The following is a 24,098-nucleotide window of genomic DNA, read 5'->3' as shown; positions in this document are numbered from 1 at the left end:
TCTTCATTGATAAAAAAAAGAAACAAAGCAATCACCTATCCATTCTCATCTCTGAACACCCCACCAACACTCGAGGGCCTAGGATTACCTTCACTACTGCCATCAAAATTTAATTTTACACACCTTGGGCCTGGTGGAGACCATAAGTGAGAGGCAACTGATGAAGGAGTAGAATTTGCCACTTCTAGCCAGCTATTCAACAGCATATCCGTAGAGATATCAACAAGCATATCTAAAGACTTCAGCCAATGCACCACCCTAACCATTATTACCTCAGTGATACCTTCTTTGTTCCTTTCCTTATCAGAGAAGGTCCTAGAGTTCCTTTCTTCTCATATAGTCCAACTAATGGCAGCCCTCACACACCTCCATATAACCCTACCCATTTTCTTAGGCCATCTGAGGAAAGAAGTGGCAAACAAGCTTTGTATATCTGGTGGAGGGGTTCACTTGCAACCAAATAAAGAAATAAACCATTCCCATATATCAGAAACAAAAGGATAGGAAATTAGTAAGTGGTAGGAGCTTTCACCATTAGCCTTGCCGAGGATGCATCAATTTGGGGACAAGCACCAATTTGGCCTTTTCTTCTGGAGTAAATCACATGTATTACATCCTTCCAGGAATGCCTCCCAACAGAAAGCTCCAATTCTTGGATGGATTGGCTCACCCCATATTTCCTTGACTGGGAAAGATTGAATAGAATTGTTGGTCTGTTGTACTAAGGACTTAAAGAAAGAAGCACAAGAGAAAGCCCCAGAGGGGGATAAAGTCCAAATTGTACAACCCCTTTTTGAAGGGTCCTAAACCACCCCATTCAAAATCTGAATTAAGTCCACAACAGTTGCCAATTCTAACTCCCTATGGCCTCTCCTAAGATCCAAATCCCAATCATACCCAAATTTTGACTCAGAAGGGATAAAAAAAACCAGACACACACTTCCCTTTGAAACGGGAGAGGGAGAATAACGAGGGAAATTGGATCATATGTTCTCATTGCTAGGAAAAAGGTCTATCAAGATAACCAATACCATTTCCCTACCTTTTGTCCTTCATGTTCCTAGACTGAGCACTAATCTTTTATTTGTTAATAGCTTGACAAAGAATTTGAATTGTTTAGTGATTTTTTCTCCTGGTCATTGTGTTTTGCAGGATCTGGAATCAAAGATGACGATTGGGAGTGATTGTGAGGTGAATGGAATCTATCTTCTTGATGCGCTTCCCAGTCATCAGAGTCATCATGTCAGTGGGAACATTGAGTCAGAGTTAGTGGGTCAGATTATGCTTTGGCATAATTGGTTAAGATATTTGTCTTTTGCTTCTTTGTGTTTTTTGTTTCCAAAATTGTTCGAGTCTATCAGTTTGTCCATCTTGGGTGGTTATCGGTATTTTCTTTTGTTTGTGGATGATTATTCTTGATACTCTTAGATATATTTGATGAGATCCCGTGATAAGGTACTGTCTTTAGTTTAACAGTTCCACAGGATGGTGTTGACGCAATTTGGGGTACGAGTGAAAGTCTTTAGATTAGATAGTGCTAGAGAATACTTTGAAAAAAACCTGGCATCATACCTATTGGAGCATGGAGTAGTCCATCAGAGTAGTATACATACATTCCACAACAGAATGATGTAGAAAGAGGGAAGAACAAATATATCGTGGAAGTAGCAAGAAGCATGATGTTGAGCTCTATAGTTCCAATTCGTTTTTGGGGTGATGCAGTTCTTATAACAGTTTTTTTGATTAATTGGGTGCCTTCTCGTGTTCTTGGATATAGCATTCCGTTCAACCTTCTTTTTCCTGATAGAGCGGGAGAAGCTATGGGCTAGAATAGTGGCAAGCATACATGGGCTGGAGCAAGATGGATGGGACGTCGGAATCAGAGCCAGGACCACAAGCACTTCACCTTGGAAAGCCATTCATGATTTGTTGCCAGTATTCTCCCCTTGCATCAGGTACAATTTGAATTCAGGTAACTCCATAAAATTTTAGGAACAAACTTGGGTGGGGAATGCCCCTCTAAAGGACCCGTTTCCTTCTTTGTATGCCCTATCTGATTTTAAAAATGAGCCAGTTTCTTCTTTCATTACCCCTTCCTCTTCTAGTTTTGGGCTTGGGTGGAACTTGGGTCTAAGAAGGGCTGTGAGGAACTTAGACCTCGACAGTATTTCGAGCCTCATTGAACTTCTTGATAATGTTTTCTTAGACCCTACTAAGGTGGATTCTAGAATTTGGACCCTTACCCCCACTGGCTCATTTTCTTGTGCTTCTTTCTTCAAAATCTTAAGCCAGTCCACTAGTCCTGTAGCCCTCATTTTCCCTGTTAATGAGGTTTAGTGCATACCAATTCCTCCTAGGGTTGGTAGATTTTGTTGGGAAGCTTATTTGGAAAGATTCAACACTGGTGATCTACTCCAAAAGAAGAGACCCAATACTTGCTTGTCACCTCACTGGTGTGTTCTTTGCAAAGATGATGGGGAAGTGGTTGTGGAGTATCAGGAGAAGGAATATGACTCTGTTGGGGAAGTGGTTGTGGAGGTTCCCTATGGAGAAGGAGAAGCTATGGGCTAGAATTGTGGCAAGTATACATGGGCTGGAGCACAATGGATGGGACGCTGGAATCAGAGCTAGGACCACAAGCAATTCTCCTTGGAAAGCCATTCATGACCTGCTACCAATTTTCTCCCCTAATATCAGGTATGACTTGAATTCTGGTAACTCCATAAAATTTTGGGAACAAACCTGGGTGGGGAGCACCCCTTTAAAAGATCAATTTCCTTCTTTGTATGCTCTTTCTGATTTGAAAAATGAGCCGATCTCGTCTTTCATCACCCCGTCCTCTTCCACTTTTGGGATTGGTTGGAACTTGGGTCTAAGAAGGGATTTGAGGGACTCAGACCTCGACAGTATTTCAAGCCTTATTGCACTTCTTGATAACGTTGTCTTAGACCTCAACTAGGGCGGATTCTAGAATTTGGACACCTACCCCCAATGGCATCTTCTCTTGTGCTTCGTTCTTCAAAGTCTTAAGTTAGTCCACCAGTCCTACCTTCCCCCCTTTCCCTGTTGGTGAGGTTTGGTGCAGAGCAATACCTCCTAGGGTTGGTAGTTTTTGTTGGGAAGTTTATCTGGAAAGAATCAACACTGGTGATGTACTCCAAAAGAAGAGACCCAATACTTGCTTGTCACCTCAGTGGTGTGTTCTATGTAAAGCGGATGGGGAGACTGGTTTTCACCTACTGGTGTCTTGCCACTTTGCGAGGTCAATTTGGGATTGGATTTCCTCCTTATTTGGATGTAGTTGGAATCCCCCATCAGACTTGTAGGGCCTTTTCTCCCCTACCTTTTTCAGGTGGCGGATAAAAAGGGGAAGGATAATATGGAGAGAACTAAGGGCTGCGGTATGTTGGACATTGTGGGAAGAATGATTCTCCAGGATATTCTCAGAAACCCAAAGAGGAGCAGCAGATCTGAGGGCTATCATACATATTAGGGCGGTACAGTGGCTGAAATATTTGGAACTATTCACATATTACACTGTGGATGGCATGTTGAGGAAGTGGGGTGAAATTGCAAATTGCACATAGACCAAGTCAGTAATGAATGTGGCTTGGACTCCCCCACCTAGTGGATTCTTGAAATTAAACTTTGATGGATGCAGTAGGGGAAATCCGGGGCAATCGGGGATTGGAGTTGTTTTAGGGACGAAAATGGGGTAATCTCTGCCATGTTCTCAGGCCCAATTGGAGTGGGTGACTCCTTAGAGCTGAGATCTTTGCAGTTATGGAAGGAGTCCGGAAAGCTAAGGAGTTGAACATCAAGAAACTCATAATTGTAGGGGATTCAAAGGTGGTGATAGGGTGGCTGACTAAAGATCAAAATGGTTTATGGAAGTACAACAATGAGAGGAGGAAATTCATGTGGCTGGTGCAGGAGATGGAAGTTAAGACATGTTGGGTTAAAAGATCGGCTAATTCCCTAGCTGACGGTTTAGCTAAACAAGGGGCAGAAAGGGATTCACTGTTTTGGGCTAAGCTGTAACTTTAGTGTCTTCTTTTCTCTTTTTCTTCTTTTTTTCCTTTTATGAGGCTCTTTGTGGCTCTTGGAAGATAAGTGTGTTTGTCTTCCTCCTGTAAATTTTCTACTGATGATTTAATGAAAGTGTTATTGATAAAAAAAAAAAAAAAGATGATGGGGAGACTGGTTTTCACTTATTGGTGTCTTGCCAATTTGCCAAGTCAATTTGGGAGTGGTCTTTATCCCTCTTTGGGTGTAGTTGGAACCCTACATCAAACTTGCAAAGTCTTTTCTCCCTTTCTTTTTTCGGGTGGTGTATGAAAAGGGTAAGGACTATGTTGAGAGGACTAAGGGCTGCAGTATGCTAGTCTTTATGGGAAGAAAGAAATTCTAGGATCTTCTCAGAAGTTGAGAGAGGTGCTGAAGAACTGAGGGCCCTAATCCATATTAGGGCTGTACAGTGGCTGAAATCCCTAGATTCACAAATTACACAGTGGATGGCATGTTGAGGAAGTGGGGTGAGATTGCAAACTGTACCCAAATCAAAACAGTAATGAGTGTGTCTTGGAACCCCCCACCCCCCCACCTGCTGGATTCTTAAAACTAAACTTTAATGGGAGTAGTGGGGGGAATCCTGGACACTCAGGGATTGGGGGTGTATTTAGGGATGAGAATGAGGTTATTTCTGTCTTGTTCTCAGGCTCAATTGGAGTGGGTGACTCTCTTAGAGCTGAGATCTTTGTAGTTATGGAAGGAGTTCAGAAAGGTAAGGAGATGAATGTCATAAAACTCATAATTGAAAGGGACTCGGAGGTGGTGATAGGGTGGCTGAATAAAGAGAACAATGGCTTATGGAATTACATCAATGTGAGGAGGAAATTTAAGTGGTTGGTGCGAGAGATGGAAGTTAAGATTAGTTGGGTTAAAAGATCAACTAATTCTTTTGCTGATGGATTAGCTAAACAAGGGGTGGAAAGGGAATCAATGTTTTGGGCTCAGGTGTAATTTTATTGTCTCTCCTTTTTCCTTTTTCTTTTCTTTTCTTGGGGGCTCAAGTTGTAATTAGAAGATAAGAAAGTTTTTCTTCCTTTTTGTAATTATTCTTATGTTGAATTAATGAAATTGTTATTGAACAAAAAAAAAAAAAAAGGGGATCACCGGTGTCAATTTTGATAGTGTATGTGGATGATATTGTTGTCACATGGAATGATCTAAGTGAGATTGATACCTTGAAGAAGAACTTGCACAAAGAGTTTGAGATTAAGGATCTTGGGGAGCTAAAGTACTTTCTAGGCATTGAAGTGGCAAGGTCCAAGCGTGGGATCTTCATCTCACAAAGGGAGTATGTTTAATCCTATAGAGGAAGTATGTTTTGGACTTATTATAGGAGACAGGAAAACTTGGGGCAAGGGCAGCTGATACACCTATTGATCAGAACCATAGGATATTTGCTTCAGAAGGTGAGCTAGTGAAAGATGTTGGAAGGTATCAGAGATTAGTGGGTCGGTTGCTATACTTATGTATGACACGACCAAACATCTCTTATGGAGTGAGTGTGGTGAGTCAATACATGCATGGCCCACGAGTTCAGCATTGGGAGTTCATTGACAAGATACTTTCCTATTTGAAGGGATACCCAGGTAGAGGCATATTGTTTGTTGACCATGGACATTTGAAGTTAGAGGCTTACACAGATGCTGATTGGGTAGGGTGCCTAGATGATAGGAGATATACATCAGGAGTTTTGCACTCTTGTTGGAAGTAATCTAGTTTCATGGAAGAGTAAGAAACAATTAGTTGCAACAAGGTCAAGTGCAAAAGTTGAATACAGAGCCATGGCACATGGTGTTTCAGAGCTCCTCTGGGTCTGATCCTTATTAGGGGAGATTGGAGTTGAGGCCAAAGAACATATGATGCTATACTATGACAATCAAGCAGCAATTAACATTTCCCACAACCCAATTCAGCATAATAGGACAAAGCATATGGAACTGGATAGACACTTTATAAGGGAAAAGGGTGACATTTGGAGTAGTGTGCTTACCGTATGTTGCTTTTGCTTGTAGCTTGCTGATGTTCTTACAAAAGGTGTTGCAAGAAACAAGATGGAGCATGATCTACACAAGTTGGGAATGTGTGACATCTATTCCCAACTTGAGGGGGAGTGTTGAGTTTTGAGCTGATGTCATTTGTTTTTTATTTACATAGCATAGTTAGGGAGTTATTGGCCCAAGGCCCATTAGTTTATGTTTAAGTTAAGAGTGTTTATTTAGATTTTACAAGTAACCGACTTACTAAGGGCATACTTGTCTTTGTATTCAGCTTTTATTTGTGAGTATATAAGCTAATGAAAGGGGTGACCAGACATAATTTTTGGCTTCTTCCATTCTCTTTAAGTTCTCTCCTCTTTTCTTCTCTACATAAACCTTCTCTTCTCTTCTCTTTCTTACACAGATTTTATATCAAAACAGATCTTCTACACTTTTCTACTGAAGCTTGCCACAGGTGTTGATTTTGATTTTTCTCATGGAGCACCTCTTAACAGAATGTCTTGATTTTGAGGGGAACCTTTTTGTACCACAAATCTTTAAATGGAAAGGGATGCTGAGGAGAGGAAGGTGCAATGAGGGCATAGAAAAAGGAAGCACAAGAAAAGGCTCTACAGGGGTTGGCAGTCCAAGTATGAGCATCTAGTCTAGAGGCATCAAGGAAAACACCATCAAGGACTTTCAGCAAATCAAGAACTTGAGAGGTTTCTAAGTCTCTAACACCCCGATGAAAACCTAAATCCCAATTCAAATTTCAACCCATGAATAGAAGGGGTCACAAATTTAGACTCAATCTCTTTTTTTATAACCAAATAGTGCAGTCTTTGAATGGAGACTTTTCCACCCACAGATTTTCCCAATTTGGGATTTTGTGACTAGATCACACATCATTCTAGATAAGTTTAAGAAAACAGGTAGAATACCTTGAATTGCTTTCTAGGGCAAAGCTAAGGTAGTCCTTGCCACTACACCAACGTCCCAGCCATTATCCATAATGCCATGAATGTTCACAATCACCTTGTGCCACAACTTATCTTCTTTTAAGGGCAACATCCACAACTATTTCCCTAACAATTGCCTTGTTCCGAAGGGATAATTGACCAATACCTAAGCCCCCTCTCTTTACCTCTACAAACTGTGTTGCATCTGACCAAATGATTTTTTTATTCTTCCCAAGGTCCCACAAGAAATCTCTGGTTAACTTCACTGGTTGCTTCATCACCCTAACTGGAATCCTAAACACCGATAGGAAATAGTCTGGTAGATTAGCGAAGGCAGACCTAATAATTGTGATTCTTCCACCTAGATATGTAATTCCTTTTACATGCAACCAACTTCTTTGAAAATCTTTCAGCAATCAGATTCCAAAAGCTACTCACTCTAGGATTGGCTTAAAGGGGTTGACAAAGCTATTTCAGTGGCCATGATGCAGTTGAACATCCAATGCTATTTGCATATTATGCTATTTGCATATGGTTCCACCTCCTCATCTCCTATGTTTACACCATTTACATAACTCTTATCGAAGTTGACGTTCAAATTAAAAATCCTTTCAAATAGTTTAATGGCCATCCTCAAGTTCTCAATTTTCTCCTCTTCCTCCTCTCCCCTACAACAAAATAATGCCATTAGCAAATAAAAGATGAGAAACCACTATTTCCTCCCCCCCCCCCCCCTAATCAACTGTAATCTATCTATTCCTAACAAACCCATTTACCAATATTGTATAGTAACAACTAGCAAGTCTTTAGGCATTCTATTATCCATCTAGACCATCTCTTACCAAACCCATACTTCCCATTTATCTCCATTGGGAAGGACGAATCCACAAGATCATAAGCTTTCTCATGGACAAAGGCTCCTTGATGTTGAGAAATGATAGAGGGAGAACTTCTTTGAGCCTGAGAGACGGGACCTTAACTATGATTTTATACAAACTACTCACCAAACTGATTGGTTTAAATTATTTTGGGTTACATGCATTAGGAGACTCAGGAATCAAGGCCACAAAAGTGGCATTAACCATAGAGTTGATCACACCTATCTCATGAAATTCATTAACTACCTCAAACAAGTCTAATTTCAGAATTTCCTAGTAGTTCTGATACGAAGCTATTGAGAAACCATTCAGGCTGGGGACCTTGTTTCTATCCATAGAAAAAGAGTTTTTCCCTTAAATCTCCTCCAACTCAAAGCCTTTCTCCAAGTTTTCTATGCCCACCCTCTCCAATTAGGGTCACTCCAAACCATCCACTACTAATCTCTTGTCTAGAGGTCACTGCTAAATAGACTTGAAATGATCAATTTGTTGGGTTAGAGTATTCTTCCATGCTCCCTAGAGCATACAATTCATCTAACTGAATAATTTGTTGGGTTAGAGTATTCTTCGTCTCCTCCATTCTCCCAAACTTTTGCTTATTCCAAAGCTTGATTCTAGCCTTCAATCCTTGTAGCTTTTTGAAAATCTATACCCTCTCCATCTTACTTCTCCTACACTTTCCATTCTTTTGGTTGCTTCAAAGAATGTTTAATTGAACTATGAGGAAAAAATAAAAAAGAAATCCTAGGTTTCATCCATTTGAGGGACTTTGGAGTCATCATCATCAAAGCCTTATCCCAACTATATGGGGTTGGCTACATGAATCCTATTTTTCCATTCTGTTCTGTTTGATGCCATATCCATTGTTAAATTATGAGCACTTAGATCATTTCTTACTACTTTGACCCATGTCCTTTTTGGTCTGCCCCTAGTCCTTTTAGCTCTTTCAACTTGTAACTGGTCACTTTTTCTTATGGGTGCTGTAGTTGGTTTCTGTGCACATGATTGAACCGTCTAAGTCTATTTTCTCTCATTTTATCACCTATTAGAGCTACTCCTAGGTTCCTTCAAATGACTTAATTTTTTATCCTATTCTTTCTAGATTTTCCACTCATCAATCTCAGCATATAATTTCTTGACTGCCCAACACTCTGCTCCATATAACAGTGTTGCTTGTACAGGTGCTTTATATAATTTTCCTTTTAATATAAGTAGTATTTGGCATATTTGCCTATCACATAAGACTCTGGATGCTGATGCACCTCTCCATTTTGCCCATCCTGCTCTAATCCTATGGGCAACTTCTTCCTCAATTCCTCCTTGTTATGGATTCTCAAACCAAGGTACAGGTAAAGCCACATTGAGTTATCTATTGGTTTCCAATCCTAAGTGTACCTTGATTTGCACTCCTATTATTAAATTTATATTTCATATGCTCTATTTTATCCATACTTTTAAATCTCTTGTTTCCTAGGTATTCATCCATATTTTGCATTTAATCTTTCATTCGTTTCATCAATTAAAAGAATGTTACCAACAAACAACAAGCATCATGGGACCTCCTCTTGAATATGTTTAGTCAATTCATCTATGATCAGTACAAATAAATAAGGGCTAAGTGCTGAACCTTAGTGAAAATTCATTGTAACCATAAAATCTGATGTCTCTTCTATAGGTGTTCTAACATTGGTTGTTGCACCCTCATTCATACCCTTAATTAGGTCTACATACCTATTTGGCACTCCCTTCTTTTCCAATACTGATCATATTTTTTGTTTTGATTCAAGAAAAAGGAGAATGGACATACTGATTTTTGAAGAATTTTTTTCCCTATTAACTGCACTTACTAAATGGTAGATCCTAAAATTTGATCTGCCTTGAGGATGGACTATCCTATCATTGCAAACCTAGGAAATATGGTTGTAGATTGTGAATGATTGTATGACAGCATGATGGTGGTCATGTGATGGTGACTTTGGTGGTAACAGTGTTGTGGTGGTTGGAGTCAGGATGGCAAGAGGGAGACCCCTTATCTTGGTAGTAGAGATGTGAGATGTTGAATGTTTTGTTTTTTTTTTTTGTTTTTTTCAAAGAGGTTACCGAAACCAAAGTCTAACTGATAGAGGGTTTTTGCCAGTTTTATCGCAATGGTGACCTATTCTTCATTGAAACAATGGAAAAAAGAGGTGTGCGTTCAAAGGAAATTCTTGGAAAATTGTTTAGTTGGGAGGTTTGAAGGGGAAGTTCCTAATATAGTTAAAGTCAAAGGTTGGGCTTGAGAGGTGTGGAGCATTGTGGAGGATGTGAGGGTTAAAAATCTATTAAATGGGGTTTTCTTATTCATTGTCTCTATTGTCTCTTCGGAGGTGGAAATTAAGGAGATATTGAGTAGACCTCAATTGAGGTTGGGGGATAATAGCTTGCTTATCGATCTGTGGAGCTCTTGTGTGGGATCAATGCTTTAAAAGGCATGGGAGGCGTACGCCTGGAGGTGCACCTCCACGGGAGGTGCCCCCAAAACACCCTAAGGTGTATGCCAGAGGTGTTGACACCTTTGAGGCGTATGGATCATATGCTTTTTTCATGAGGCATGCTAGAGGCGTATGCCTCATGTGCCTCATTCACACCTCATGTAAAAAGATAGAAAAAACAAAGAAAAAAGAATGATAAAGTTCAGATCTGTAAACCTGTTGTCTTCGGATTAATCAGGGAAGAAAGGGAAAAAGAAGAAAGAAGAGATGAGAGGAAAGAAAGAAGAAGAGTGAGGAGAGAAAATCTGGTTCGAACTGAAGAGAAAAAATCAGTCCTCTCCAGTCGACCAGGGTATATTAACCTTTCTATTTTTCTTTACAAATGACTGTTGTGCCCCTACTTAAGTATGGGACACATCATCTAACTCAAAGACATATCACCATACTGGTAAAACTTAAATGACCATTCTACCCTTATTTAGTTGACACTAACAAAGAAAAAAACGAAAGGAAAGAAAGGGAAGGGAAAGAACAAGAAAGAAAAGAAAAGGAAAGGGAAGGAAAGAAAGGTAAGGGGAAAGAAAGTGGGCTGGGGCTTAGTCCTCGGACCCCTTTGAACTAGTGATGTGCATTTTCATTCTTCTTAATATGAAAGATTTTTATTAAAAATAAGGAAAAATGAGATCCTCCTTCCTCCTCATCCCCCCTCCTCTTAAGTAGGCTTACGCCTCCTTGTGTTTGGGAAGCTCACGCCTCTTATGTTCTGAACTACGCCTCACGCCTCTAGGTAGTGGAACACCTCGCGTCACGCCTCCGTGTTTTAAAACATTGTGTGGGATGTATAAAAAATGAGCCTAATATTAATGATAGGTTGGATCAGAAGATCTAGGTTTGAGTCTATGGCATTTCATTGATGCTCTGGAGTCTAGAAATTATCTCGGTGGTTGGTGATTACTATGGGTTTTCCTAGCAACCCGTGACTCATTCAATGAGTTAGCTACAATGTGGAGGGGGGAAGTTTCGGCGGTGGTCATATGTTGTACATATTTTTTTAGGCATATGTGATACATATTTGGTCGGAGCTTGAACCCTTAGTATGGTTGGCAGCTTCCATGCACAAGGTGGCGAGGCAAATCTCTAGAGATGAGCTGATTGATACCTATAAGGAAGGGGAGTTTTACATTGGGGGAAATGATGTCGCTCAAGGTCACCAAAGGACCTAGCCCCACCATTTAACTAGTGATATGCATTCTTCATTCTTCTTAATATAAAAGATTTTTATTAAAAATAAAGAAAAATGAGATCATCCTTCCTCTTTTTCCTCCTCCCCTTCCTCCTCAGCCCCTTCTCTTAAGGAGACTTACACCTTTTTTGGGAGGCTTATGTCTCTTAGGTTCTGAGCTACACTTCATGCCTCTAGGTGGTGGAATGCCTCACATCATGCCTCCATGTTTTAAAACATTGGTTGAGATGCATATGCTCTTGAATCTGAAGTGCTATGCCAGTCTTATATATTTTCATATAATAGGAAAATAACCACATCCATTACTTATATGCAGGCAGGCATCCTGGTATAATCATTTAGCTGGACTTTTATTGGGATTTGGGAAATAGGGAATAATAGGTCGTTATTCCCTTTGTTTTAACATTTGATATAATGAACTGGTGTCTGGCTGACATACATTTGGAATTGTATGGGGATCATCGTGTAATTGCCATTGTAATGTTTGTACAATAATTAATTTTCTAAATTTGACCTTTTTTCATAGAAGCTGAAAGGGTTTTGTAACTATTTTTATGAAGTATTATGACATTTTTATTGATTTATTTTTAACAGTGTTTTTTTTAGTTGCACATATTTTCTAATCAGTAATACTGTAATAGTAACTCCATTATTTTTTTTGTGAATATAAGATGTAAGAAAAGGACTGACTTATGAAAAAAAAAAAAAGAAAACAAAGAAAATGACTTACTGACCAAACAAAAGACCAAGATTTAAATCAAAGCCTCAATAATTCCTTCCACATAGCTTCAAAATCTGTCCTCTGCATATCCTTGAAATATTTTTGCACTAGAGCCCAGTCTATAATCAAAGAGTTGATGTCATTGTATAACATGTGGAAGTACCTATATTATGTAGATTAGATTAGTGTAAAATGAACATTGATCCGTATAGCTATTTTAGGCTAAGGAATTTTCATTATTTTATTTTTTTAGAAAGTTGTATTTTTGTTAGGATACTGAAAATCTCTTTTCCTTGGTAATGTCTAAGGCGCCTTTTTTCTTTACCATTTACTCATATTACCAATCTATAGTTCTTTTTTCGTTAGAATGGAGGTATCCTGCACTATTCTATTTGATGGAAATTTTATTATCACTTTAAATTGAGTGTCTTTTACTTTGTTTAAATTGTCTAGATAATGGATTTGGATTTAATGCTTTCTCTTGTTGTCTTTTTTAACCAGAAAAAGGCTTCGACTGGAGAACCTGACTCATTTGGTATGGCTCTGATCTTTGATATATTGGTGTTGTGATGTTTTAGGTCAAAGTTTTATTGATATGATTTCTTGTTTGTTAAGCCATGCTTAAACATGTAAAATGTTTTCTTCTTTTAGCAAATGTGGAATATGGAAAGGAAGGCTCAATTCACTCCTGGTAGTTTCTTTTTGTTACATAGAACAATGAACATCTTTTCATATGATCAATCATGTGGTTTGTTTTTTCTAGCTTTTATTTTAGTTGTGGAACAATTTGGATAGGTTGTCTAGCACAGGTCATCTGTTTCCAAGGGCTCTGTTTTAATGGATAACTGTAAACTTTTATTTATTTATTTATGGTAAGTAACTGAAGCACTTTATTAATGAATATCAGAAAATGTGGACAAATTACATACAGGATACAGCCCTTAGGTAGGGTAGCAATTATTACCCTACCTCAATAACATTATAACTGTTACAAGCAAGCCCAATACAATTGATCCCTGCTAACCCCTTGTGTAGGTAAAGCATCTATCCATTTGAGGTCTCTGCACCCATGTGTTTTTAGAATCATGCTCATTGTCAACCATTCAATCTGTTTGAGTTCATTCCTGTAATCCCCATATTGCTTTCTCACTGTTTTTCAGCCACCCAGTTACAACTTTAGAATAACCTTCAATGACTAAATTTGTTATATTTTGTCCTCTTGTTCATTGTATTCCATGAAGCACTGCTAAAAGGTCAGCCCTTGTTGCATCTCCATGGCCAATTGGTCTTGAGAAGTGAGAACATAGCAATAATATGCCCTTGCACATCTCTAAGGACTCCTCCCACTCCTGAAGTCCTGATGGACCTGGATTTCAAACACTGGTCTCATCAAAATTTAACTTAAATGAAGCCCTCCTCAGGTTATGTCCGTTGAGTATGGACTTTTGATTTCTTTGAAGAGGATGCTACCACCTCACTCTACTTTCTCCACAAATTCTCATGTATAAAGGATGACTATAACTCTATGGACTTAACCCAGTGAACCACCCTGGCCCCAAACTATACTTTTTTTGATTGATAACTGAAAGTTTTTATTAATTAAAAAAGAAATAGATATTATGTACAAACAGTACAATATGCACTTTTCACTCTTAGTAGAGGCTAATATCATTGCCTCGCTCTTTTCTTTTAATAGAGAACTTGTGGCCAATTGGTCCTGAGTAGAGTGCAGCAATTGGCTCTGTGGTTCAAGGAAGGAAGAAGTGCAATAGTTTGTCAGCCTCTCAAGAGATCTTCCACTGTCAAAAGGTAGAAGAGAGGTGGGGTTTTGACCCAATGAATCATCTTAAACATGATACTCTGAATCAAAAGATTTACAGGATGGGCTTCTTCCTTGCATAAATGGGCATTCCTTTCTTCTGAAATGGACCATAAGATGGAAACACTTGTGGTTCTCTATCAGATGCTTTCTCTTTTTGTAAGTGAAGGTTGAAGAGACTCTTCAAACAAATTGTACATTATCCCCTGGTGGGATCCACCTACAACCAAAGATGCTGAGAAATGCTCCCGAGTTCTTGAGACACAATTACTAGGAATGGCAACGAGGTGGGTTCGGGGCAGGCCCATCCCCGTCCTGTAACCAAAATCCCCTACCCTGTCCCTGGTGGGGGCGTGGGCACTCTTCCCCCAATGGGGATTGGGAATCCTGGAATTTTCCTTGCCCTAAAGAAATTACTTAAATATGCATTAAATTTTAGGGATATTTTAGATATAGGATTATGGGAATTTAGGGGTAGTTTAGAACTGTGATTATGGGATTCTAGATTTTTTTTTTGGAATTTGGGAGAAATTCAAGGGATTTTAAAAAATTAATGTTAAGCCTAAGAACATTTTAATAATTTACCACTGGGTTTGGGGCAGGTTCGGGGAATTATATGCAAACCCCGTCCCTGCCCCATTCCTAATTTGGGGCAAAAATATTTTCCCCGTCCCCGCACTGTCCCCATTTAAGATTGAGGAAGGTCAGGTGGGGTAGGGCACCTGTTTTACGAGAAAAATTGCCATCCCTAACAATTACAGAAGATTAGTTGATCTGTAGATGATGCATAGTTTCACTACTTTCCTAACACAATAAGAAAACATGAGGTGATAAGCACCAGTTGGGCCTCCTTTGAAGAACCTCACAAGTGTTGATCCTAGAATAATAGACCTCCCAATGAAAAGCCCTAATCTTGGGTAGGATCTATCTACTACAAATAAATTTCATTGGGAAGGGTCTAGGAGGGGAAGCAGAGAAAGGTGATTCAAAAAGTGAAGCACAAGAATAAAAAACAGAACTGGAATTCGACCAAACTCTCGTATCAACAACTGAGGAATCAAAGAAACAACCTTTAAGATGTGTAAGAAGATTAAGAGCTTTGGAGTATTCAGAATACCTTAATGCTCTTCTCAACTCCAAATTCTCGGTAGATCTGGACTCAGATAAAGAGCACAAGAAGCTACTGGCTGATGCTTAAGGGTGGAGATGGGGTAAACAGAAGGGAATTTGTCCTTTAAGGGCATATCTCCCCTCCACAAGTCTCCCCCAAATTATATTTTTATTGTTCTACTTTTAATGAATCCCAAACAATTATTCCCTTTGTATTCCTTGCTTGGAAGTATGCCAGCCAAGCTCTTAGCAGATCTGTTAACCCATATAAAAGTTGCATTTGTCTCCGTTATTAGATTTTTAATCTCCCTCATGATTTTCCTGTAGAGACAATACCTTTGTCCATGGTCTTTTAACCAGTGATCACCACCCTCAAGTCTCCTTCCATGGTTCCACCTGCAATTTGTTGTAGTTCAAAGAGACTTCTAGTCTAAGACCCTTCAATGTTTCTTTGAGTTCTGCCCTTACCAAATTTCCGATGCCTACTGGTCCAAAATACTACAAATATGTGGGAATGGTTTTTCTCTTTGTTAGGATGTAGGTGGACCCTGCCAACGGAGGTAGACAAGCTTTTTTACACTACTACCTTTGTTTGGACTAAATGGAGGGGAAGGATTATGTGGAGAAGTGCTAGAGCAGCAATTATATGGACTCTGTGGGAAGAAGAAACAATAGAACGTTTTTAGGAAAGGAGAGAAGTAAAGAAGCGGTAAGAGATTGCATAATGGTGAGGGTGATATATTGGCTTAGGACCTTGGATTCTTTCTCACATTGGTCCTTTGATGATATTTGGAGAAATTGGGGAGTAGTGGCCAGAAACTCTTCCAAAAAAGAACTTCCAAAAAAGAAAAAGAAAAGACTTTGTGGAAACCCCAGCTGAAGATTTCGTGAAACTAAATTTTGATGAGAGCACTTAAGGGTTGGTGCTATCAGAGACATGGGTCTCCCCTGGTTAGTTGCGATCTCCAGATCTTAGAATCAGGAGGTGGTCTCCCCTGGTTGGTGCTATCAGAGACATGGGTCTGTCGAGTTTGGTTTGGATCGTTGTTTTTGGCATCCCCTTTCATGGCAGAACTTGAGTGCTGCATGAATTCTGGTCAAAGTTGCAGAGGTCTGGACGGTGCCAACATTGTTATCTCTTTGTTTTGTTGGTGAGAGATACAAGCTAAGACTTGTCATTGAGGGTTCTTACTCTTTAAGATGGGTAAATAGCTTCGAAGGGTGGAAGGAGCCCAGTTGGAAGAAAGTTCAATTTTCTGGTGAAATGAATGAGAATTTGAATGGATAGGTGGTGGCAGGAAGGGCAGAGGCAGACAATGAGGGAATTTATGGTACTTTAGGAATTTTAAGGGGGTTGGCTTGAGGGGTCATGGTGAAGGCGAAGGTTGTCAGATTTTGAAGAGACTAGAAGTGGGTGGGGCCCAATTGAAGTCTGTTGAACTAAACCGGGGGGGGGGCTTGATTATCTTAGTGGGTGGTTGAGTTGGTCAGGGGAAAGGGGGTGCGGGACATGTGGATGGCCTTAAGGAGAAAATTTTGATGGAATTCAAAGAGCTGCTTAAGAATGCTAGGCCCAATGGAGAATCAAGTTGGGCCCAAGCTTTGATTGCTTATTTTACTGGTAGCAGAAGTTTATTCGATTTAGGAAGGTAAGTGGACAAGATAATAAAGCTTTTAAGCTTTAACTGATCAAAATTTAAAAGGTGTGGGACGTTTGGAAGGAGAGCCATGACCGAGGTTAGAAAGAAATAGGGAGAAAGTTGGGTTTGGGTGATTGCCGAGTAGGATAAGAGCGGAAAGAAGAGGATTGTTGGAGGAACAATGACGAAACTTTTTGATTGTCAGTCTTCTTTTGTGGGCGGTGATACTGGATCCTGCTCTCAGGTGGTTAGAGATCCTGTGGTGGTTTGCATCTCTTTTGAGCCTGAGGTGGCTGCTGTGGCTTCTCAATAAATTATTTGCGATTTTGGATTAGTAGTTTTGTCAGTTTCTGACGAGGTCCTCTCTGCTAAGTTTGAGAGGTTGAAAGAGAGGGACAAGGAAGCTGAGGATGGATGTGCCGATGCAGATGCTGAGTTTAAGGAAGTAGAGATCACTAATTGCAGATTTAATCGAGTTTCTTGTGAAGGAAAGAGGGGGAAGATGAAGATTTCAGTAGTAGAGAAGAAAGGAGAAGAAGAAGAGAGTAGGAAGTCAACCAGGATTGTGAAAATTAACCCTAGCCAGCCCCCTCTCATTATATTTATACTTAACTTAAAAAGATTAGATATTACAAGGATGCCCTTAGTAGGTCGGCTACTAAAAGATGAACAGTCACAACTTAATACAAACATAAATTAATGGGCCTAAAGCCCAACAACTTCCTAACTAAATAAAAACAAACCGGACCAACTCAACACTCCCTCTCAAGTTGGGAGTAAATGTCACACATTCCCAACATGCGTAGATCATGCTCCAACTTGTTCTTTGCAACACCTTTTGTGAGAACATCAGCGAGCTGCAGATCAGAAGCAATGTATGGAAGACAAACTTCTCCAAAAGTTACCCTTTCTCTGATAAAATGTCTGTCCACTTCAATGTGCTTAGTTCGGTCATGCTGGACTGGGTTATGGGCAATGTTAATTGCTGCCTGGTTATCACAATATAGCATCATGGGTTTTTCTGCCTGTACACCAATTTCTTCTAATAGGGAATGAATCTAGATAAGTTCTGAAACTCCATGTGCCATGGCCCTGTTTTCAGCTTCAGCACTTGATCTTGCCACCACTGTTTGTTTCTTACTCTTCCACGAGACAAGGTTACCCTCAACAAGGGTGCACACTCCTGAAGTTGATCTCCTGTCATCAAGGCATCCTGCCCAATCTGCATCTGTATAAGCCTCTAGTTTCAACTGTCCATGATCAGTAAACAATATGCCTCTGCCCGGGTGTCCCTTCAAATAAGCAAGAATCCTGTCAACTGCCTCCCAATGCTAGACTCGTGGAGCATGCATGTATTGACTTGCTACACTTACTACATAGGAGATGTCTGGTTTTGTCATACACAAGTATAGCAGCCGACCCACAAGTCTCTGATATCTCCCAATGTTCTTTACTGGTTCACATTCTGATGCATTGATTTTATGGTTCTGATCAATAGGGGTGCTGATTGCCTTTGTTCCAAGCTTCCCTGTCTCTTGAAGATGATCCAAGACATACTTCCTTTACGAGATAAAAATTCCATATTTTGATCTTGTAACTTCAATGCCTAAGAAGTATCTCAGTTCTCCAAGATCCTTAATTTTAAATTCTTTATGTAGGTTCTTTTTCAGACCATCAATATCACTCAAAACATTCCCGGTGACAACAATGTCATCCACATAAACAATTAGGACTGACACCAAAAATCCCCTTCGCTTCACAAACAAGGTGTGATCGGATTGAGTTTGAGTGTAGCCAAAAGCAATCAAGGCCTGTCTGAATCTGTCAAACCATGCTCTGAGAGATTGTTTCAAGCCATAAAGTGACTTCTTAAGCCTGCATACCTTTCCCTTTTCAGTATCATTGTAAAAACCAATAGGAAGATTCATATACACTTCTTCTTGCAGGTCCCCATTTAGGAAAGCATTGTTCTCATCAAGTTGAAACAAGGGTCAAGTGTACGAGGCAGCAAGAAAAAGAAGTATCCGAACGGAGGTCATCTTTGCAACTGGCACAAAGGTCTCTAAGTAATCAATGCCATAGGTTTGTGTGTACCCTTTTGCAACAAGTCTTGCCTTGTACCTTTCTATACTTCCATTTGCCTTATATTTTACTATGTAAACCCATCTGCATCCAACTGTCTCCTTGCCTTCTAGTAGATCCACAATGTCCCATGTCTGATTCTTAATCAAAGCTGCCATCTCTTCCTGCATAGCTGCCTTCCACTTAGGTTTGGAGAGAGCCTCACTAACACCCTTGGGTATAGACATTGAATCAAGAGAGGAGAGAAAAGCACAGTAGGAAGGAGAAAGTCCACTATAGGATATTTACTGTGAAATACAATGAACAGTACACTTTCTCTTCCCTTTTCTGAGAGCAATAGGGAGATCAAGGTTATCTGTAACAGAGTTAGTAGGATCAATGGGAAATGAAATAGTAGCGGGACCAAGAGGAATACCTTAATCCATGGCAGCCGAATCTGGAGTCTCCAAGGAATCGACAGGAAGTGATGTGAGTTCTGTTGTAGTGGAATCAACCTCCTTGTGAAGTCTCTGTCGTGAGTAATGTTGAGAAGCAGAACGCAAAGGAGGTGGCAAGGTAGGTGCCACAGGGTGGTGGTCAAGAACAGGAGTAGACACAGGGACTGGAATTGGGAGAGGAATAGATTGCTGACTCATTTCCCCAAAACACTCCCCCTGAGAAGGATTCTTTGAGAAGAAGTACGTGGATTCAAAAAAGGTGACATCCATGGTAACATACCGACTCCCAGAGACTGGATCATAGCAGCAATACCCTTTCTGATTCTCTGCATATCCAAGGAAGACACACTTCTTTGCCTCGGGATCAAGTTTCGAGCGGTGAGGACCAAGGATATGTGCAAAGCAGACACACCCAAACACCTTGAGAGGAATATCAAACAGCTCCCCCTGAGGAAAAAGAAGACTGAATGGGGTGCTGAGTGTTAGACAGTTTTGTATGCCCTTAGCATCAATCTGATTTGATGTACTTTTGTTATTTAGTGGAAATAAATAAAGTGCATGTTTGATTCATGTTGTTTGGTTTAATTCTGTGTGAAACCCTAAAACTGGACATTTATAGAGACTCATGCTAGTTTTAAATGTTCACAGCCGTTGGATAAGTCTGGGGAGATTTATCCTGCCAAGGCTGATACTGGTGTGCCACCAAGTGTTGGGATGGCCTGTCTCTGCCATCAGGGTAAGACCCGAGGCACATGCAGTATGGGATTACTTGAATCCTTGAACCGGACCAGATTTCCAGTATTGCCCTGGACCTTGGAGATAGATGGGCAAAACTGGAAAGTTACACCTGACCCCTAGACTCGATTATGACATTTCACCAGGTGTTGGATCAGGCTGCCTTTGATATGCTAATCAGTGAGATCCTTAGCGGGGATCAAAACCTGGGTATGTTGGGGCAGTTTGAGAATTCATCTGAGTGGGTGATCATAGTGACAGAATCAGCCACTTTGTCGGACAAAGGGTAATGATCGGGAATGCACTCTCTTTGATGGAAACCAAACTGCCGGCAGTTGATTTCAATCGTTGGAATTTTGTTTTGCAAAATTAATATATTTATATATATATGTACGGTTTCGAATTGTTTGCAAATGGTTTTAATTCCCGGGATCCATGTGAGAGGAGAGTGCGGCACTGTACCTTGCAGCCGAGGGAGAGGTCCTCTCTTGTCGGGCAGTGCTTGATCATTAAGGGCTGAGAGGTTAAGTGTAAGACCATTGAGGATAATACCTGATGGGCTAATCTTGCACCTGCCCACAGTCCCTGGGTTTTTATAAGATGGCTTGGCCCAGGGACCACTTAATGTAAGTGTTGGGCCCATAGGGTCCATATGATGGACTCAAGGGGTTCATTGAGTTTTTTAGTGAATTCGACTGGGCCTTGTATTAAAGGCTGGGCCGAACCCATGTGGCTGGTGTGTAGATCAATGCTTGGGTCCCACGGCATACAAAGAAGCCCAACTGGGCAGCAGATTGGAAAGTAATTAGACACTGAACACTTAATGGGCCAAAAGCCCATTTCGAGGTGGGCTGATATGATCACCCATCCTTGGGGCGAATTTGAGATTAAAGTTAGTAAAAGGATTGGGCCTTTAGCCTTATCCACTCTTAGAGACCAAATTCAAATTAGATTTGAATCTGGTAACCTCCTGATAAGATCAGGAGTAAGCTAACTCTATCTGCAGAAAAGGATTAAGATTATCCCCTATCCAAATACTGATTTGGATTGGGATAACTCCTAAAAGGAGGTTTCTTAATCAAGAAGAAAGGAGGAGATTTCGAACCACCTTGAAGAGGTATAGGATATCTCCTGCGAATTTAGATCTGATCTGATTTCATACTCTCCAGAAAAAGAGAAAAGCAGTTCAGCCTTTTTCGTTTTGGAGATCTCCTCTTGCCGCCGCCATCTGCCATTGCAAGATTAGATCTTTGCAGAAAAGAAAGTCAAGAAATCTGTTCTTGACATCAGTCTTGCAAGAAAGACTGAGAAGGATTCAGTGTTTAGTACTTCCAGAGGATTCTTGTGAAGGATCCAGTGTGTAGGACGCACCCTGCTGGTTCTGTTCCATTCACAGCTGTGTCATCTTCAGCAGGAACGGATCTTGGAGCATTTTTTGGGCGTGAACACCAACTTTGGGAGATACTGCTTCTCCGGATCAGGTATATTCCTCCCATTTATCTTTTGGTACAGATCTGGTTTGATTATGGTTCAAGTAGGATCCTTGAATATTGTATTCTAAATTTAGGGAATATGATTCCCAGTTGAGAGAAGGTAGGAAATTTTTGAAATTCGCCCACCCATTCCGCAACCTTTATGGCGTCCATTAGATGGATCCTACCATTCTTTCACTGAGTCCAAGTATACGAGAGGGCACCCTGTTAATCAGATATAATGCTGTGAGAACTGCATCACCCCAAAACCAAACTAGAACTGTAGATGTGATCATCATGCTTCTTGTAGTCCCAACAATGTGTCTGTTCTTCCTTTCTGCAACACCATTCTGCTGTAGACTGTCGAGGCAACTGCTCTGATGGACAACACCATATTCTAACAGATATGAGGCAAGATGTCTTTCAAAATACTCCCTGGCATTGTCAGATTTGAACACCTTTATTCTTGTTCCAAACTGTGTTAGTACCATCTGATGAAATTGCCTCACCATGGATGGTACCTCATTGCGGGATCTCATAAGGTAAATCCAAGAGTATCGTGAGAAATCATCCACAAATAAGAGAAAATAGCGATAGCCTCCCATAGAAGGAACATGGTAAGGGCCTCACACATCCGAATGAATAACATCAAAAGAACATCTTTTATTACTAGGTTTAAATGAATGTCTACAATGCTTTCCAAGTTGACAACCTTCACACTCCAAACTTGACAAACTAGCAGACCCAAAATGTTTTGGAAACAAAAAACTCAAAGAAGAAAACGGTAAATGACCCAAACGATTATGCCAAAGCATAATTTGACTCACAGAGCCTGACTCACTATCCCTACTGACATGATGACTCTGATGAGAAGGAAGTACATCCAGGAGGTAGATTCCATTCACTTCACGATCACTCCCAATCGTCCTCTTTGAATCCAGATCCTGCAAAATACAACGACCAGGAGAAAAAATTACTGAGCAGTTTAGGTTCTTTGTCAAACTACTAACAGATAACAAATTAGTGCTCAATCTGGGAACATGAAGGACAGAGGGTAGAGAAATAGAATCACTAATCTTGACGGTTCCCTTCCTAGCAATAGGAACATGGGATCCATCAGTTATGGAGACCCTATCTCTGCCAGAACAGAGCTGGTAAGTTGAAAAAATAGTAGAGCTTTGGGTCATGTGCTCAGAGGCTCCAGAATCTATAATCCAAGGAGGTCTCTCTTTACCTGAAGTGGAAACATAATTTGCAGTGACGTGTGAACTACCTGTGTGAGCAAAGGAAGTAGAGTGGACTCCACCAGTGCCACTTGTACCTTGCTGTCCGCTTGCGGCTGAATTGGAACTGGCTGTATCCCATTGGTCTAGAAGTAGTCCATACCTCTCAAGTTCGGCCCTTACTGTAGCAGCTGCAACAGACTCCATAGCAGCTATAGTAGGAGGGACCGGAATGTCACCTGTAACTGCCATGTGCGCATTTCCCTTCTTATTTTTCAATCTAGTCGGCACAAGATGTGGGTGAAGCTTCCAACAAGTATCTCTTGTATGTTTAGGCTTCTTACAGTAGTCACAAATCAGATCTCTTTTCTCCTTCTTCTTGATGTCACTGCCACTTTGATTAGGTTTCACAACACTTACCATAGCAGATTGATCAGAAATAAGGTTTTTCATCATCACATCTCTCCTGCACTCCTCCCCTGACACAAAGGCATATGCTTGGGAGAGAGTAACACTGTCTCTGGAAAGAAGGTGCTGTCGTGCAATACCATACTCAAGATTAAGGCCAACAAGGAATTCAAACACCCTATACTTCTCTAGATGTTTCTGATAGGTAGCTGCATCCTTAGTGGTTTCTCAAGCAAATGTCTTTAAATGGTCAATCTCCTGCCACTGGGTTTTTAAGGATTGAAAAATAGGCTGCAACAGATTTATCTCCCTGCCTTGTAGCAATAATCTGATTTCTCAATTGATAAGCCCTAGCAACATTCTCCCTTTGTGAATAGGTTTCTGCAACCCAATCCCATATTTCCTTAGCTGTATTTGCCCATAAAAAAGTTTTGCTTATATGTGGCAACATGGAATTACGCAACCAAGTCATCACCATATAATTCTCCTGTACCCACCGGGAGTTGCTAGTTTCGGGTTTCACCTCTTCACTAGTAATATACCCTAATTTCCCACGAGCACCAATGGCCATCTTTGCAGATTGTGACCATTCTAAGTAATTTGCACCATCCAACCTAATTGTAGTAATGGTCCCAACCCCGTAAGGGTCTCCAACACCTCCTCCCACTGGTCCAATTTCACTCCCAGGCTTATTTTAACTCCATGGCCCTCCATGCTTCTCAAAAAATGTTAAGAAAATAATTGAAATTTGCAGCAAGATCAAACAAAACACCTTTTGGAACTAACAACACCTTTCTAGTGTCCTAGACTTTCTTCCCACAAAAGATTCCTTTTCTGTAGGACGGGAGAAGAG

At 40.4% G+C, this 24,098-nt stretch overlaps 1 protein-coding gene across 15 annotated transcripts in view; it reads left to right on the top strand.

The window, feature by feature from the left end:
* TPR8 (Tetratricopeptide repeat (TPR)-like superfamily protein) overlaps positions 1-24,098 on the top strand; it is a 111,624-nt gene that overhangs the window by 8,544 nt on the left and 78,982 nt on the right. For 6 of the 15 annotated variants that reach the window (XM_088964805.1, XM_088964806.1, XM_088964811.1 and 3 more), the window contains exons 3-4: positions 1,153-1,242; positions 12,821-12,854. In XM_088964805.1, coding sequence (XP_088820931.1) covers positions 1,153-1,242; positions 12,821-12,854 — 124 coding nt within the window. The remainder of the gene's footprint in view (positions 1-1,152; positions 1,243-12,820; positions 12,855-24,098) is intronic. The other 9 variants (XM_088964807.1, XM_088964812.1, XM_088964808.1 and 6 more) reach the window with 2 other exon arrangements.

This window comes from Nelumbo lutea, chromosome 1 (genome assembly GCF_056320005.1).
Source record: "Nelumbo lutea isolate HS-2025 chromosome 1, American lotus-T2T, whole genome shotgun sequence".
Lineage (NCBI taxonomy): Eukaryota > Viridiplantae > Streptophyta > Magnoliopsida > Proteales > Nelumbonaceae > Nelumbo > Nelumbo lutea.
This window is presented reverse-complemented; position numbering and strand designations above follow the sequence as displayed.